Below are 14,709 nucleotides of genomic sequence, written 5' to 3' on the forward strand. Positions count from 1 at the left end.
CTTCTCATTTTTTAAGAAAGAGCTTTATGAAATTGTCTTCTATCCCCCCTGGGTGTTGACTTCTCCTTGGTGGCAGAGAGAGGCTGCAGATGTTGGCAAGATTTATAAGATTCGGATAGGCCACGACGGGACGGGCATTGGGGATGGCTGGTTCCTGGAAAGCGTCACGCTGAAGCGCCTGGCCGCCAAGACAAAGGAGTCTGACAAAAAGAAGAAGAAGAAAAAGAAGTCAGATGAGGAGGAGGAGGAGGAGGAGACCAGGGAGGAAGAAGGAATGGATGTCTATACATTTGTGGCACATCGCTGGCTGGCTAAGGACGAAGGGGATAAGGAGCTGGTGGTGGAGCTGGTGCCTGATGGAGAATCTGACCTGGAGGGTAAATACCAGAGGGAATGTGTGTGTGTGTGTGTGTGTGTATGCAGCCTCTGCATGAAGGATGATAACCACACTGTGCTGCTTGGCAGGACCATTTATCCCCCACAACCACCCAGGCACGCACTCTTATCTGTGGTGGATCAAGCTAGGGAGGAAGGGGATGGTGGATAAACTAGGGCAGAACGTGGAGGAAACAGCCTGAAATTGGAATATCCTAAAGGATTTCTATAGGATTCATCAAAGGTCATCTGATGTGACAGACAGGTAGAAGAATCACAAAAGAAAAGCCTCATAAAATCAGGCCTGCTCTGTTAAATTGATGGCTAGCCTGTCATTTCCTCTAAAGTGCAGCTAAGTAATTTGCAAGTTCCCATGTGAAAATAGTCTTGGTATGAAAGGTTCATCAACAAAACAACCTATTCTTAGGTTGAAAAATGGGTACATCTGAATAAACAATTAGATTTATTCCATGAGAACCCATTAAATATATATACATATATTAAAAACAACCTAAATCTTAGCACAAATTGCCTTCTGACCAATAAATTAAGTAGTAAGAAAACTACCAGCCAATACGTGTTGCACACAAAGTCTGTAAAAACTGTATAAAAAGTTAAGTAAATAAAAATTAACTTTTCACGAATAAAGAAAATAGAGTCCCAGCTAACTTATTACAGCAGCCTGGGGCACTTGGATCAAGAGTCCCAGAGGTTACCCACTGTGGCTGAGAGTTTACCAAGTTGTTATGGCCAAGGAGAAGGGCTGGAGGAAGACAGAGCTGCTCACGTTTTAAGACAGATGCCAACAAACTCCAGTCAAACTCTTTCCGTGCTGGCACTTCGGGGGTTACACCCTTCTGCAGTGAGCCACGGATTTGATGAAATACATCCATCCCCAGGGTCCTTCTGACCTGCCTCTGCAATTTCACTTGCAGAAAATACGTATGAGGTCCACGTTCTCACCGGGACCGTGTGGGGGGCTGGGACAGATGCTAATGTCTTCTTGAGCATCTACGGCGTGGAGAGAGGAGACACGGGTGAGCGCCAGCTGAAAAGGTCAAATAACCTCAACAAGTTTGAGAAAGGACAGGTAATGCATGAACTCCACTCACTCAAGCGAGAAGGAGGCTGGCAGGGTTCTCTCAGCTGACACGCTGGCCGCTCAATACAGTTTCTTCTCACTTCTGTAAAACGTGTTTTATTCCTGAACTGTATTATATAAAGCAAAATGCCTCAAAACATTTCCCAGGGGAGATTCATTTGAGTAATAAGCTGAACACCAATTCCATGCTGGAGCCATTTTCCTAGTCTGCTTCCTGTAAGCATTCTGGTAACAGTGCTTCCTTTCAGGAAAATTAAAATTTGAAATTTGCAAACTTTAAATTAATATTGGAGAGTATTTTTGAGGCAGTTTAAGCACATAGACATTTAGATGCAAATACTATTCTAAATGTTCTTCCCAACCAGGCAGGGCATAAAAGCAATATTACACAGTGTGCTGTAATTACGTTATAATCCAATCCAATTGAAGATCATCTCTTGTATGTTGAGTATTTGTAATGAAAAGTTTATGAACAATTACCAAGCTACTGTTAGAGCCAGGAGTTTTTCAAGGAATAATTCCGAAGAAGAAAACATTATAGAAACAAAAGGAAAACTTGCAACCCTAAAAAAAAAAAAAAAAAAAAAAAAAAAAGCCCTAAGGTTGTTAAATAAGCTGTTAGCTGTGATTTATGAGCTTGGCACTGGTGAAACTGCAACCTGCACATGGTTCTTCATTCAGTGGGAAGAGCTCCAAGCTGCAAATATAATGCTCCTTACCCTTGGGAGTGCAAACCCAAAGTCTACCAACAGATTAATCACATTAAGATGTTTAAACTGTTATGATAACAAGGACCATCCTGTCACACTAACACAGTTAATAAATGATCCTCTTGGCTGTGGCAAATGACAAAAGGAAGAAATTCTGAAATATTTGAAATAAAGCATATGGGCTGTATTTTGGGGCTGTCTTGTGCAGAGCCAGGAGTTGGAGCCTGTGGTCCTTGTGGATCCCTTCCAACCCTGGATATTCCAAGATTCTACACAGAGGTGTGCAGGAGAATTTCCACGGAGCCAACGTGGGTTTTTTTCGGTTCCAGATTCAATCTGTGGGAAAATACTAAGCCTGAAAGGAATGATATTTAGCAGAGAGGAGTTAAACTTGCAGGAAGCTGGAACCGGGAGGAGGTAAAGAGGAGTGAAGGGGTGAGCAGCTCCAAGGCTATTACTGCCTTGTGGGAGCCAAACATGAGTGTTAATGGGAGACCTCAGAGCTGGGTAGTTATTTTTGTACACCCACACAAAGAGTACAAAGAGAACTTACAAATTGCTGTTTCTTAATGGTGAAAAGGATTACCCTTGGCCATTTACTGCCTTTCCTCCCCTCTTTCTTGGAAACACAGCCGTTTGCCTCTTGCCTCCTGTGCAGGTCGATGTGTTCAGCATCAAAGCCATTGACCTGGGCGAGCTGAAGAAGCTGCGGATCCGCCACGACAACTCTGGTGCTAGCCCCAGCTGGTTCCTGGAGAGGGTAGAGATTATTGACCTCAAAGAGAGCACCACGTGAGGAGCCTGTTACCCCCTTTTCATGTGCTCAGGAAAGGGGCCACCTTCTCAGGGCCCTGCAGAGCTGTGGGGAGGCAGAGGAGATGCAGAAGGGCATCGTTGCAGCTCCTCACCAGCTCGAAGGGAATGGGCATCCTTTGGGAGCCTCGTGGTCACTGGGACACGAAACAGAGCGTGGGACCATTCTGGGGTACCTGTGGGTGGGTTTTGCTGTCCCAGCACCTCTGTAATTTGGGAACCAGCAGTGTTTGGAATGGAGCCTCAGCTTTTTTCCGTTTCTCCTGGGATGGGCTCATCTCTCCCTCCTAGAGCGGAAGCCGCATTCAAGCATTTCCCCTCTAGGCCCCACTTTGGAAGTCTCTCAGCTCACATTTTGTTTGCTTTTTGTACTTAATAGAAAGGTCTGGGCCAAAAGCAAGCTCTGATCTAAGCAAATTCTCATGACTTCCACAGACATCTGGGTGAGCAAAGAACGGGCTGCTTAAAACCTGAAATATGGGCTTGCCTTTGAGCTGGAACTTGCTGGAAATCGCATGCTTAGAAATTGCACAGTGCTCTGATGGGTGGGACCACTCTTAACCACAAGATATGTCCAGTCTTCATGAACACAAAATGCCTGGGAGACTGGAGGTTCCTTCAAGTTACTGAACCCTTTCTGGGACTGAAATCAAAATGAATCAACCATGTGGAGATGGCAGCCCAGAAACAGCACTTAGTAGTATGTGCTGCCTAACCTATTTATGGACTTAGTTCCCACAACACCAGATCTCGAGGATGAAAACAGACGTACTGCTCAGCTTCGAGTAGTCCTGTTGTTTTTTGTTGTTTTTTTTTTTTTCCTTCAAGTAGCCTCTGATCTGTGCTTGTTTATGTTGTTAGAGCCTGTGAACTCCTGTGTAAGCACCGGGTGCTGCTGTCATTTTGTAGGTACTACTTTCCGTGCCAGAGGTGGTTGGCAGTCGAGGAGGACGATGGTCAGATTGCCAGGGAGCTGGTCCCAGTGGACGAAGCATTTGTGAAGAAAGATTCGGAAAATGATGGCCAGTCTCCTGCAACTTTGGGCCTGGAACAGAAAGGTGGAATATATATGTTGGCCTTGTGTTTCTTCCAGCGTGGGGTTGGAAAGGAACCAGGTTGTTGGTGCTGCTGAGGGCATTAGCAGCTAGCAGTAGCAGTTACTGGCCTGAGAGTAATTTTGCCCCCAAATTAAATTTTCAGGTGTGAATGAAGTGTCAAGCGTGTGTCAGACTCTGAGGAGTGGACCCTCCTCATCTTTTATTTAATCATCTCACAGGATATGACCCAAAGTGACAAAGCTAGGAAGATGGGTACTATGTTCAGTCATCATTTTTGAACGGAAATGCATATTTGTTGCTAATGTCTAAGGAATAAATCTCACTCATTTCACATCATGGACTGTAATGGTTAAATGTTCCAACATGAAACTGAGCAGAGAGAAAACATGCCCAGAGAAAGAGAAGGGACCTAAATTCATCTCACTCACCATCTTGCTGCTTCTCTCTGTTGTTCTCCAAAATAACTTTGCCTCACTTATGAACAGATTTGCATGGTAACCACAGAGCAGTGACACATTCCTGGGTCTGATCCTGCAAGGTGCTGAGTGCTCAACACCCTCACTGGCTTCAGAACCAGTGAAAGGTTTTGAACTCTCCCCTATCTCCCCCTCAGATGCTTTTGAATACATGAATAATTTCTGCAAGCTGCATAGTGGAAAAAAACCTCCACAAAGTGTTTATCCCTTTGGTTCAGAAGGTCATGCTGGTTGACCAACATCTTGAAAGAAGATGTCCAGCTAGGGAGGAAATATTCCATTTTGGAAATCTTGAGGTTATAGCAGCAGAGTGAAGATCATATCAGACTTTTCCATTAGATTTTTTTATGAGTTTACTGCAATTTCTCTATGGTGGTGCAGTAGAATCATCCCTACTGATGCTGTTCTGAGAGGTGTGTTTGTGAATATGAACTGTATATGACAGCATACACACTTTTTGGTTATGTGTTATATGTACATGTATTATTTGATGCCAATGAAATAAGGGCGCGGGGGGAGAGTGTGTGGATTTTTGAAGTGAAATTTTACATGTGTGGATTTTTGAAGTGAAATATTACAGTCAGAGGCAGCTTTGAGGTGGGTTAGAGGCTCCCAGGAAGCCAGTGGGAAAGCCTGGATATGCAGGCAATGTGCTGAGTGACTGGAGCAGTAGAAGATTCTGGAACCAGATAACCCAGCTCACCTCAAGGGCTACCGGAGCCTAGGACAGGAATCAGAGATTACAGCATGGTTGTGATCAGACAAAAACAAAACTCAAACCAAGCACAAATTTATGCGAGGAAAAGTAGAGTTAACTCCTGGTCAGACTTCACACCCTTAAATCAAGATATTTTCTCTGGCAGCTAAATCAACAACATACACAGTGAAAGTGAAAACAGGGGACAAGAAGAATGCTGGGACAGATGCCAACGTTTTCATCATACTCTATGGAAGTAAAGACGACACAGGTATGGCTTCAAATGGTGGGAAAGGGTAGCAACTCGCTGCCTGATACCCGAAAAGACAGGTCATGGCTTCTTTTCATTTCCTCAACACCCGTCTCTCAGTCCTTTCAGCGCAACTTCATGTTCCCGCTGTCAGCGCACACATTGTGGTAACCCGGAGCACGGCACCAGCTGCTGTAAATCACTGCCAAACTTTGCGATGCTGATTTGCACCAGCTGCTGATCTAAAGGTTTTAATTTCAATTATAGAAACAGCACAGTTGACTGGGACTACATTATCGAGCAGTGAATGCGCTGGATGATTTGCTTTCCTCAGCAATGAATCAGCATGCTCCTGAAACCCAACCCTCCTCTGCCACTCTTTGAGTGGCCCAGAAGTATTTAATCAGCTGATGAGCAAATCCTCTTGGAAGCAGCCGAGCCGTGTGTGCAGTGCCTGGGATGCCTGTGAGAGTGAGAGGGAACTGATGGGTAGCGCCGATTTCTTAACTGCGAGCACAGCACGACAACATCGTCCCTGTGGCGCTGCCAGAGGATCATCCAAGGGAGGGATTCTGTATATTTTGGGTGTTGATACAGACTTGGGATCAGAGCAGGGTGGGGGACAAAGCTCGGGTCTTGAGATGAAAAGCCAGTTTTTGCATTTTAGCCCCTTCCCTCTTTCCACTGTTGACATTCCCAGAGGATTTGTTTCACATGCTGAACAATGTCCTTTTGCATCGCCACAACAGGGATAGTCAGCCTAAAGGCCTCAAAGATTAACAAGAACAAATTTGAGCGTGGGAAGGTAGATGAGTTTACAGTGGAGTCTGTGGACATTGGAGACCTGAAAAAAATCAAGATAGGCCATGACAATAAAGGTAAGATAATCTGCTTTGTAATGCAGTGTTTCTAGTGCACTGGGAGCACTGCTGTATAAAATAACCTCCAAGACCCCAAATGTAATTTACCGTTTGGTGACAGATCCTTGCTGTCACTTTGGCTGTTGCTGGTACTGTCTTTGTTGCTGATTCCATTCCCAAGTGACATTAGGAGCCCAGAGGTGCCAACTTGCAGGTAGCTTTGCATCCTCTCCCTCTGCAAGATTCTTTATAGTTCTACAGCCATATCTTTAGAGATATTTCACAGATACCACCAAATCCCATTTTTGTTTTTATTGCATGGGACCCATACACTTGCCTCACCTCTTTATAAAGTTTTTGGTGGTATTTTGATCATCAAGTCTTGGCTGCTTTTTAGACAGAATTCCATGGATATACTACAAAAAAGGGAGGCAGTGGAGGTGTGCGTGGATCTCTTCCCCTATGGGTCATTAAGGGACAGGCTTGTTGATGACTGCTCTGTATTATTGCAGAGGCCAGTCAATAATAGTGATGCAGTAATTAGCATTTCCACGTGCACGTCTTTAGCCTGGCACTCACAGAAATGTGAAGCGTTTTACCTCAATCCCGGGCAGTTGCATCCAATGATATTTACGCCGTGAATTCTACATTCCCGTTGGCAAAAGACGGAAAGATTTATTTCCCGGGGGTCAGGCATGCAGTGATTTCATCTGCTGTTGTCTGCAAAGGCTTCGTGGGTTATTCACTGTCATCTCTCCACCACAGGTAATTCAACTGGCTGGTTTCTGGAATGGGTGGAGATCGATGCCCCATCCCTGGGACAGTGCCTCAAGTTCCCCTGCGGCCGCTGGCTGGATAAATCGGAGGATGATGGAGCCGTTGAGAGAATTATCTTCCCTGCAGAACTGCAGACAGTAGAGTACACCCCATGTGAGCAGAATGCCATTTCCCCAGGATACGCCCCTCATTACAGAAGATAAAAATCTCACAATCTCATGCGGTTTTATGGGTTTCGCCTCTCCCTTGAACTGGCTTTGGAAAATTTATAAGTTGATTGCATGTCAGCTATTCAGATTACTACAAGAACATTCCCCTGGGTGCTCTAGATTAACATTTACCATGTTTGCCAAATCAGAGAATCATTAGAAGTCATGTGGATGTGGATGATTGTCTTTTTCTTCCTATTTCCCCATCCCCTCCAAGTCCTCTGCTCATTCCAAGCTGTCTTCCTTGTTTCCAGTTTCCCTTTGATCTTCCTCCATCCTAATATTGCCATTTCTGTTGCCAAAGCAGACACACTGGTCTTGCTTCCAAGTCTTAGTTCTTCCAGTGCCTTTGGCACTGCACAACCTTCTCCTGCTGAAAGACCCTCTCCCAGAGTTTCTTTAGTGTGGTGCATTCTAGAAGTGTTGCACCAGACTGCCTCTTTTAGTGTTCTCCAATTTTTCCCTTGCTCTTCACTCCCCTCCAAATTAATGTTTTGGGTAAACATTACCCCAGCTCAGCTCCTTCTGAGTACAAGCTCATGTTTGCTATGGCAACTCAAACTCTTTAGTTCTGGAAACTTCTTTTCCTGTCTGCGGAATACTGAGGATCAGATAACATGGTCTTCTCGAAATAAATGGAATGTTCTGCATTGTAGCCCTCTCCCTTCTCATGCTCCCCTCTCTTAATCATCTTTGACAGTGTGCAGAGTGCAGCCCTGGGGTTGTATTTGACTTGTCCCTCTCTGATCTTCTTCATTTCAAGTGGTTGATAAGTTTTGCTCACCATTAGGGTACTGTCAGAACTGTCTTTTCCTTACATTGGATTGGGTGCCACAATGATGAGGGATGAGTTCTGACACCTGGGAGCTGACTTCCTGACAGGCTCTTCCTTGGTCATTCATAAGAAGAGCTAAAATGTTTCACGTGGAGGCTGTCTCCCCTCTCATCTTACCCCCAGTGTATGCACTGAAGGTATCAAAAGCCTTAGTGCCTACAGTTCTTTATTTAGACATCAAAATTTAGAGCTGCTCAAACCCCCTTTATCTGCCCTGGTTTTCTTCTTCACAAGTAGTGTGGGAATAACCACACAGAAGGCCATCAGCTGTTTTGCCCCCTTTTTTATGGCGAAGGCAGTGGTTCGTGTTGAAGATCCCTCCCATGTCCAGATCCCCCTGCCCTGCAGTCTGTCAGCTGAAGTAATTCCTTCTCAGAGGATCTGCCACTGTCATGTCTTTGTGCTTCCCCCATGTTTTCACCAAGGTATTTTTATTTCTCACACTTCACCTTTTTTATCTGAACTCACTGGAGCAGAAGAAAGGAGTCTCTTTGCTCCCTTCCACAATTTTGTCAGTCCAATGGAATAAAAAGTAGATTCACAGGATTGAAAGGGACCTTAAAGCTTATCCAGTCCCACTCCCTGCCAGGGGCAGGGACACCTTCCACTGTCCCAGGCTGCTCCAAGCCCTGTCCAGCCTGGCCTTGGACACTGCCAGGGATCCAGGGGCAGCCACAGCTGCTCTGGGCACCCTGTGCCAGGGCCTCAACACCCTCCCAGCCACCAATTCCTTCCCAGGATCCCAGCTGTGCCTGCCCTCTGGCACTGGGAGCCATTCCCTGGGTGCTGTCCCTGGGTGCCTTGTCCCCAGTCCCTCTGCAGCTCTCCTGGAGCCCCTTCAGGCCCTGGCAGGGGCTCGGAGCTCTCCCTGGAGCCTTCTCTTGTGCAGCTGAGCAGCCCCAGCTGTGCCAGGCTGGCTCCAGAGCAGAGGGGCTCCAGCCCTGGCAGCATCTCCGTGGCCTCCCATGGACTCCCTCCTGCAGCTCCATGTCAGCTTTAATTTGGGGATCCCAGACCTGGATGTGGTATTCCATGCCTTTTTGTCTGAAAAAATAAATTGATTAATAGATACAGTGCTACCTTTCATAGGAGTGAATATAACCCAGAGACTCAGTACATGCTTCTCTTCTGTTTTTCCCATGTTATCCCAATCAAGAGATATATTATGGTGCAGATGTTGGCTATATAATTTATTAATGCTTCTGAGTATTTTAATGATGCAGGAGCTTCAGGCAATGCCGTGCCTCTGAGCACACACTTCGTGTTATCCCAATTTTTGTCAGCCCAGCCTCTGGAAGCAGAAAAACTCTCTAGCAAACAGTTTGCACCAGGCCCGCTGTCAGCTTAGGCTTTTTCACCATCTGAACCATCCCCACTGTGCTGTTTACTACACTGTTCTGGTTTCCTAACAATTAACCTGTGGGTTTCAGCTTGCCAGAGGTAACTAAAACGGCTTGATTTGTTTTATGATGACTCATGCCAGAATTGTTTCACCATGAAAACATGTCATCCACAGTCCAATTAAAACCATCCCTGTGGGGATACAGCTTTAAAAGTGCCATGTAAATGAAATGGGCATCTGACAGCTGAAAGTTGTGCTGCTGGTGACCTTGTTAGGGCGCTGCTTTGCTGATTCAGTTCTAAGCTGATGTTAATATTCAAGCAGCAAGAGCAAGTGCTGCGGCCTTCAGTGGAGAGGATAATTTTTAATTCATAAAGCATAGGGTGTGATTTTTGGTATCCAGGATATTTTTTTTTTTTTTCCCCTCCACTTCTTACATTCTAGGAGAAGCTATTCCATTTTACTCGCAGCACAGCAGAGCGGATTTCACTGGCTTGGGCAGGAGGAATGTTGGGTACCTCCAGGCTGACTCTCTGTAGAAAGAAAACTTCTTCATCTGTGGCCTCCTGAGAGCTGTATTTAGAGAGCCTGAGCTTTTAATGAATGATTAGTCCCTTACATGCATAATCAGAGTTACTCCAAGAGTAGCAGAGGTGGTGCTGGGGGCATTTTCCCTCCCCTAACGGAGATGCTGAGTGTGAAACACAGCGCCAGCTGCTGAATTGTAAAGATCAAAAAAATGACCGAAGTCGTGGCAGAGTAGGAGGGTGAGAATGACAATCAGCTGAAAAAATTGTAGCAAGGGATGGGAAAGGATGGGAAAGATGGACCTTTTTTAGGGATGTGTGGGAGAGGAATGGCCAGGAGCAGACTGGCAGTGGCAGAATCCTGGTGTTGAAGGCTGTGCTTGTGGGTAGTGGGATTGAGGGATAGTGTCTTCCTGAGGCAGGAGAGGTCCCTGCAGCTGCTCAGTGATGCCCAGACCTCACCTGATGTTTGGATTTCAGAAAGGGTTTAAAGGAGTTTGGGACTGGATACAGTTTGGAGGATGGCACGCCACGACAGTGCAGTGTGTGAATTGCCATCGTGGTTATTTGGTCACTCAGAAGATGGATTTGGGGAATGATTCAGCTAATCCCAAGGAAAATGCCTTCATTCCTTGATCAAGTGTTTCTTCAGACTGCACTGACTTTATTGATTACATCTGGAGATGTACACACTGGTCTGATGAGCAGGCATCTTCACCTGTGTTTCTTGATCTGTGAGCTAAACACCATCTCACCTTGAAAACTGAGGATATATTCAGGAAATCCATAGCAGAGCCAGGAACAGAGCCCCTGTTCCCAAATTCCTGGGTCAGCCTTATTCCCGAGCGAGTCTGAGTCATACTCCAGCAGGACTCGGGGCCGAGAAGCTGTGAAGATAGAACAGAACAAAAGGAGGCATCAGATTTTGGGGTCATGGGACATTCTGGAGGAACCACAGGAAAAGAACAGGGGAGTGTTTATGGTCTTGAACATTACTGTTCTGCATTTCACCAAGGGTTTGGGTTGTAACTTAATCTCTTTGCCTCAGTGTTTCAGGGGAGGTGGTACCAAGTGAAAAATGGATCAGGGGAATTATTAACTTCTTTGTGACGGATTTTTGTCATGTGTTTAGTAGTGGAAATATCAGGACTTTTTATCAATAAGGCTATCTCCAATATTTTTCACTGTCTCCAGTGGTCTTAACTTCTTCCATCTTCCTAAAGGGTCAAATATTTGTGAATTCATGTTTTGCTTTGACTCTTGAGCTGTTGAAGTAAATCTTGTTTCAGTAACTTTGGGTGGCAGGTACTCTGAATGTCATGTGATTAACCTGAAAACCCATTACTTGAACACATACCAAGGTCAATTTGCCTTATAAAGGAATTCCTCTGGATTCCCATAGGACTGACCAGCTTGATAATTTAACTGACCACTAGAGTGTGATTGCTACTTTCTCCTCTTTCACTGCTGAGATTTAGAACTCATTTTTTTTGTTTCATTGATATTTTTCTTAGGAGCATTACTATGCTGGCCCCTAACTCCTTTTGGCTTGTTTCTGTTTTCTCTCATTTCCTAAACCAGTTGTTCCTTACGAGATCACAGTGTACACCAGTGATATTTTTGGAGCTGGCACAGATGCAGATGTCTTCATTGTTCTTTATGGAAGTGATGGGATTTGCACTCAGCAAAAATCCCTGTGCCTCAACAAGAGAGAGCAAAGGATGTATTTCGAAAGGAATTCAGTGAATCAGTTCATTGTGGAGGTAAGATGGAAGCATGGGGAGAATTGGGGAGCATGAATTAGTCAGGAATAGACTCCCTCAGTCCACTGTGTTCCTGCATTGTAAAACCATTAAACTTATTTAATCGCCTAATTCCCAAAGTTCTTCAATGCCTGAGATGAGTCTTGGAAAGATGTGGGAGGTCACAAAACATAGCTGGCCCTGTACAGAAAGAGGAAAGTCATGTCAGCCCCTGCCCCTCCCTCCTCTCACCTCCACTGGCATCAAGGATTTGTGGTCCCAGGCTCGGGAGGGGCCAGAGGCCCTTTCCAAAATGACAATGAGAGTGGAAACCGTGGCCAGGATGGGTCACCACTGCTCTGCTCCTCACTGGTCTCACCCACCTCAGTCCCTGCTGCTCTGCTCCGGGCTGGGGCAGCCCCACCTCGAGTGCCGAGGGCACTTTTGGGTGCCACAGTATAAAAAAGGCATGAAACTCCTAGAGAGCGTCCAAAGAAAGCCACAAGGATGGTGAAGGGCATTGAGGGGAAGCTGTGTGAGGAGCAGCTGAGGGCACTTGGTCTGCTCAGCTGGACAAGAGGAGACTGAGGGGAGAGCTCATTGTGGTCCTCAGCATCCTCATGGGGGGAAGAGGAGGGGCAGACGCTGACCTCTGCACTCTCATGAGCAGACAGGACTTGAGCAAAGAGCAAGAATGGGAGGTTCAGGTTGGGTGCCAGGAGAAGATTCTTCCCCCAGAGGGTGCTGGGCACTGCCCATGTTCCCCAGGGAATGGGCTCATTCCCAGGGCTGCCAGAGCTCCAGGAGGGTTTGGGCAATGCTCTCAGGGATGCACAGGCTGGGATTGTTGGGGTGTCTGTGCAGGGCCAGGGACTGGGCTCTGACCCCTGTGGGTCCCTTCCAGCTCAGGATGTTCTGTGATTCTGTGATTCTCTTGCCGTTTGCAATACTTAGAAGCACAATGTATCTTCTGTATCCTCAGGCAGAGAAACCATTTCTTTCCTGTAGACAATGTGACTACAGACTAACCCAGACTAACTTTTCGAAAGATCTCACCAAGCATTTCTTGAAGTGTCTGCACAACTGTATGCAAATAGTAAACCGGTGCACATCAAAGAGTGAGCTCATTTACATCCACAGTATTAAGGAATTCCTATTCACAGTATATTCCTATTGCTGAAAATTTGTAAGAGGCAAAAAATACAGGCGGACCTGCTCTGGCTTATCCTGCTGATGCTGCTTCATGTCCTTATCTTCCCTTCCTGGCTGCAACACCAACACTGGCTTCACGGAGGATCTTACGACTTCTCTCTCTTTTGAGTCTGTTTTGTTTTCGTAATTGAAGGGAAATTTTAAGCCAATTCTTTTTACAAGTTAAAATACTTGCAGCCCACATTGTTGTTATATGTCATGAATCATAAAATAAATCCCCAGTGTGATTCCTTTAAAACAAAGAATAAGACTTATTTCGGTGGAGTTTCCGCACAATTTTTCATAGCAGAGGTTGCATTAATCCACACGTATAAATCTCAAACCGAGTGTTCTGGTTAGGTCTTTATTACATAAGATTTATTTCAATTTTGGTGGAATCTGAAACATCAGTACTTTTCTTAGATTAAGTGAGAGAAAATGCAGTGTGTTCTACCGATTTATAACATCGTATTAACCTGTCCCCCAAATTCTTTCCTACTTCACCAGCTCCTCTTTGTGCAGGAGATGGGAACAAAGCAAAATATATTTTTCTTTCACCTGCTTGTGCAGGGCCAATAATTTGGAGTTCAACAGACCTTAAAAACGATATGGGGGATTTCAGAAAGCACAAACTGGAAATTGTCTATTTGCTTTGTAGTTTTACCAGCCTCTATCATTTTGTATTTTGCAAAAGAGGCACAAAAGATTAGAGGCTGCTCTTAGCTGTGCTTCCAAGTGATGATTTGCTGGAGATGCCTACAGCAGGGTAAAGCCCACTTCTTCTTTAACATGGATCTTGACTGCTCAAGCATCATTTTATTGCTATGTATTGATTAAAAGTCTCATTGAAAGATGAGTATTTGGACAGGACAAAAGAGGAAAAATAATTTTTCCTTAATGTATACTTGTGTGCATGTGTGTGAGTTTTAGAAAGGAGTTTGGATGGTTTAATTATTTTGCAGTGAATCTTACTCTGCCTACAGTTGAGGCAGGGCTGATGGAGGCAAACCCAGTTTGTTCAGAGTGTGGATTCCTTGGGTTGTGCAGTCTGACTGACTCATGGAGCTGTCTTTGCTCCTGTGTGGGGCACTTCCTTTGTCTGGGCAGAGAAGATAAAAATTGACATGCTCCATTTTCTCATATTTTCCAAGAAAGTAAGACTCTAAAGCCCCAAGGACAGAAGGACAGCTCTGTGTTCTACATGCAAAGGTTTGAAACCAGCCTTGGGTGTTTGAAGGCCAGCTATAAAAAAGTTTTCACCAGAATAGCCAAAAGCTAACAGTTAGGAGAAAATTTTCAATTCTTCCTGTTCAAGCCTTTGAAAGGGAAGTGAATTAAAAGTAGTACAGCAGTAACAAATTAATTAATAAGGTGAAGCATAAAGACCCTGTATCAACTTCATAAGACAGTCTTCCTGTTGGCTTTCTCAGAACGGCACTGTGATTCTGTGGCAGAAGAGGAGAGATAATATAAAATGCCAGGCTGTTTGTATCGTACTTTCACCTCAAAGTTATTCTTCCAGTATTAAGAGAGTGCGCACAAGTGTTTAAAAAATGAAGGTGATTTAAAAAGAGCAATTTAAGATTTAGCTGCACCACAGTTTCATAGAATCACGGAATCAATTAGGTTGGAAAAGACCTCTGAGATCATCGAATCCAGCCCATGACTGATCCCCACCTTGTCACCAGACCAGAGCACTGGGGGCCACATCCAGTCATTCCTTTAATACCTTCAGGGGCAGTGCT

At 45.1% G+C, this 14,709-nt stretch overlaps 1 protein-coding gene across 1 annotated transcript in view; it reads left to right on the forward strand.

The window, feature by feature from the left end:
- The first annotated feature begins 274 nt into the window (after positions 1-274).
- Positions 275-14,709, forward strand: part of LOXHD1 (lipoxygenase homology PLAT domains 1) — a 76,547-nt gene continuing 62,112 nt past the window's right edge. Inside the window, exons 1-8 of the mRNA XM_040089787.2 lie at positions 275-377; positions 1,311-1,465; positions 2,846-2,979; positions 3,910-4,058; positions 5,398-5,502; positions 6,231-6,359; positions 7,107-7,271; positions 11,613-11,794. Of these exons, the coding sequence (XP_039945721.2) occupies positions 275-377; positions 1,311-1,465; positions 2,846-2,979; positions 3,910-4,058; positions 5,398-5,502; positions 6,231-6,359; positions 7,107-7,271; positions 11,613-11,794 (1,122 nt within the window). The remainder of the gene's footprint in view (positions 378-1,310; positions 1,466-2,845; positions 2,980-3,909; positions 4,059-5,397; positions 5,503-6,230; positions 6,360-7,106; positions 7,272-11,612; positions 11,795-14,709) is intronic.

The sequence above is a fragment of the Hirundo rustica genome, chromosome Z, assembly GCF_015227805.2.
Source record: "Hirundo rustica isolate bHirRus1 chromosome Z, bHirRus1.pri.v3, whole genome shotgun sequence".
In the NCBI taxonomy this organism is placed as follows: domain Eukaryota; kingdom Metazoa; phylum Chordata; class Aves; order Passeriformes; family Hirundinidae; genus Hirundo; species Hirundo rustica.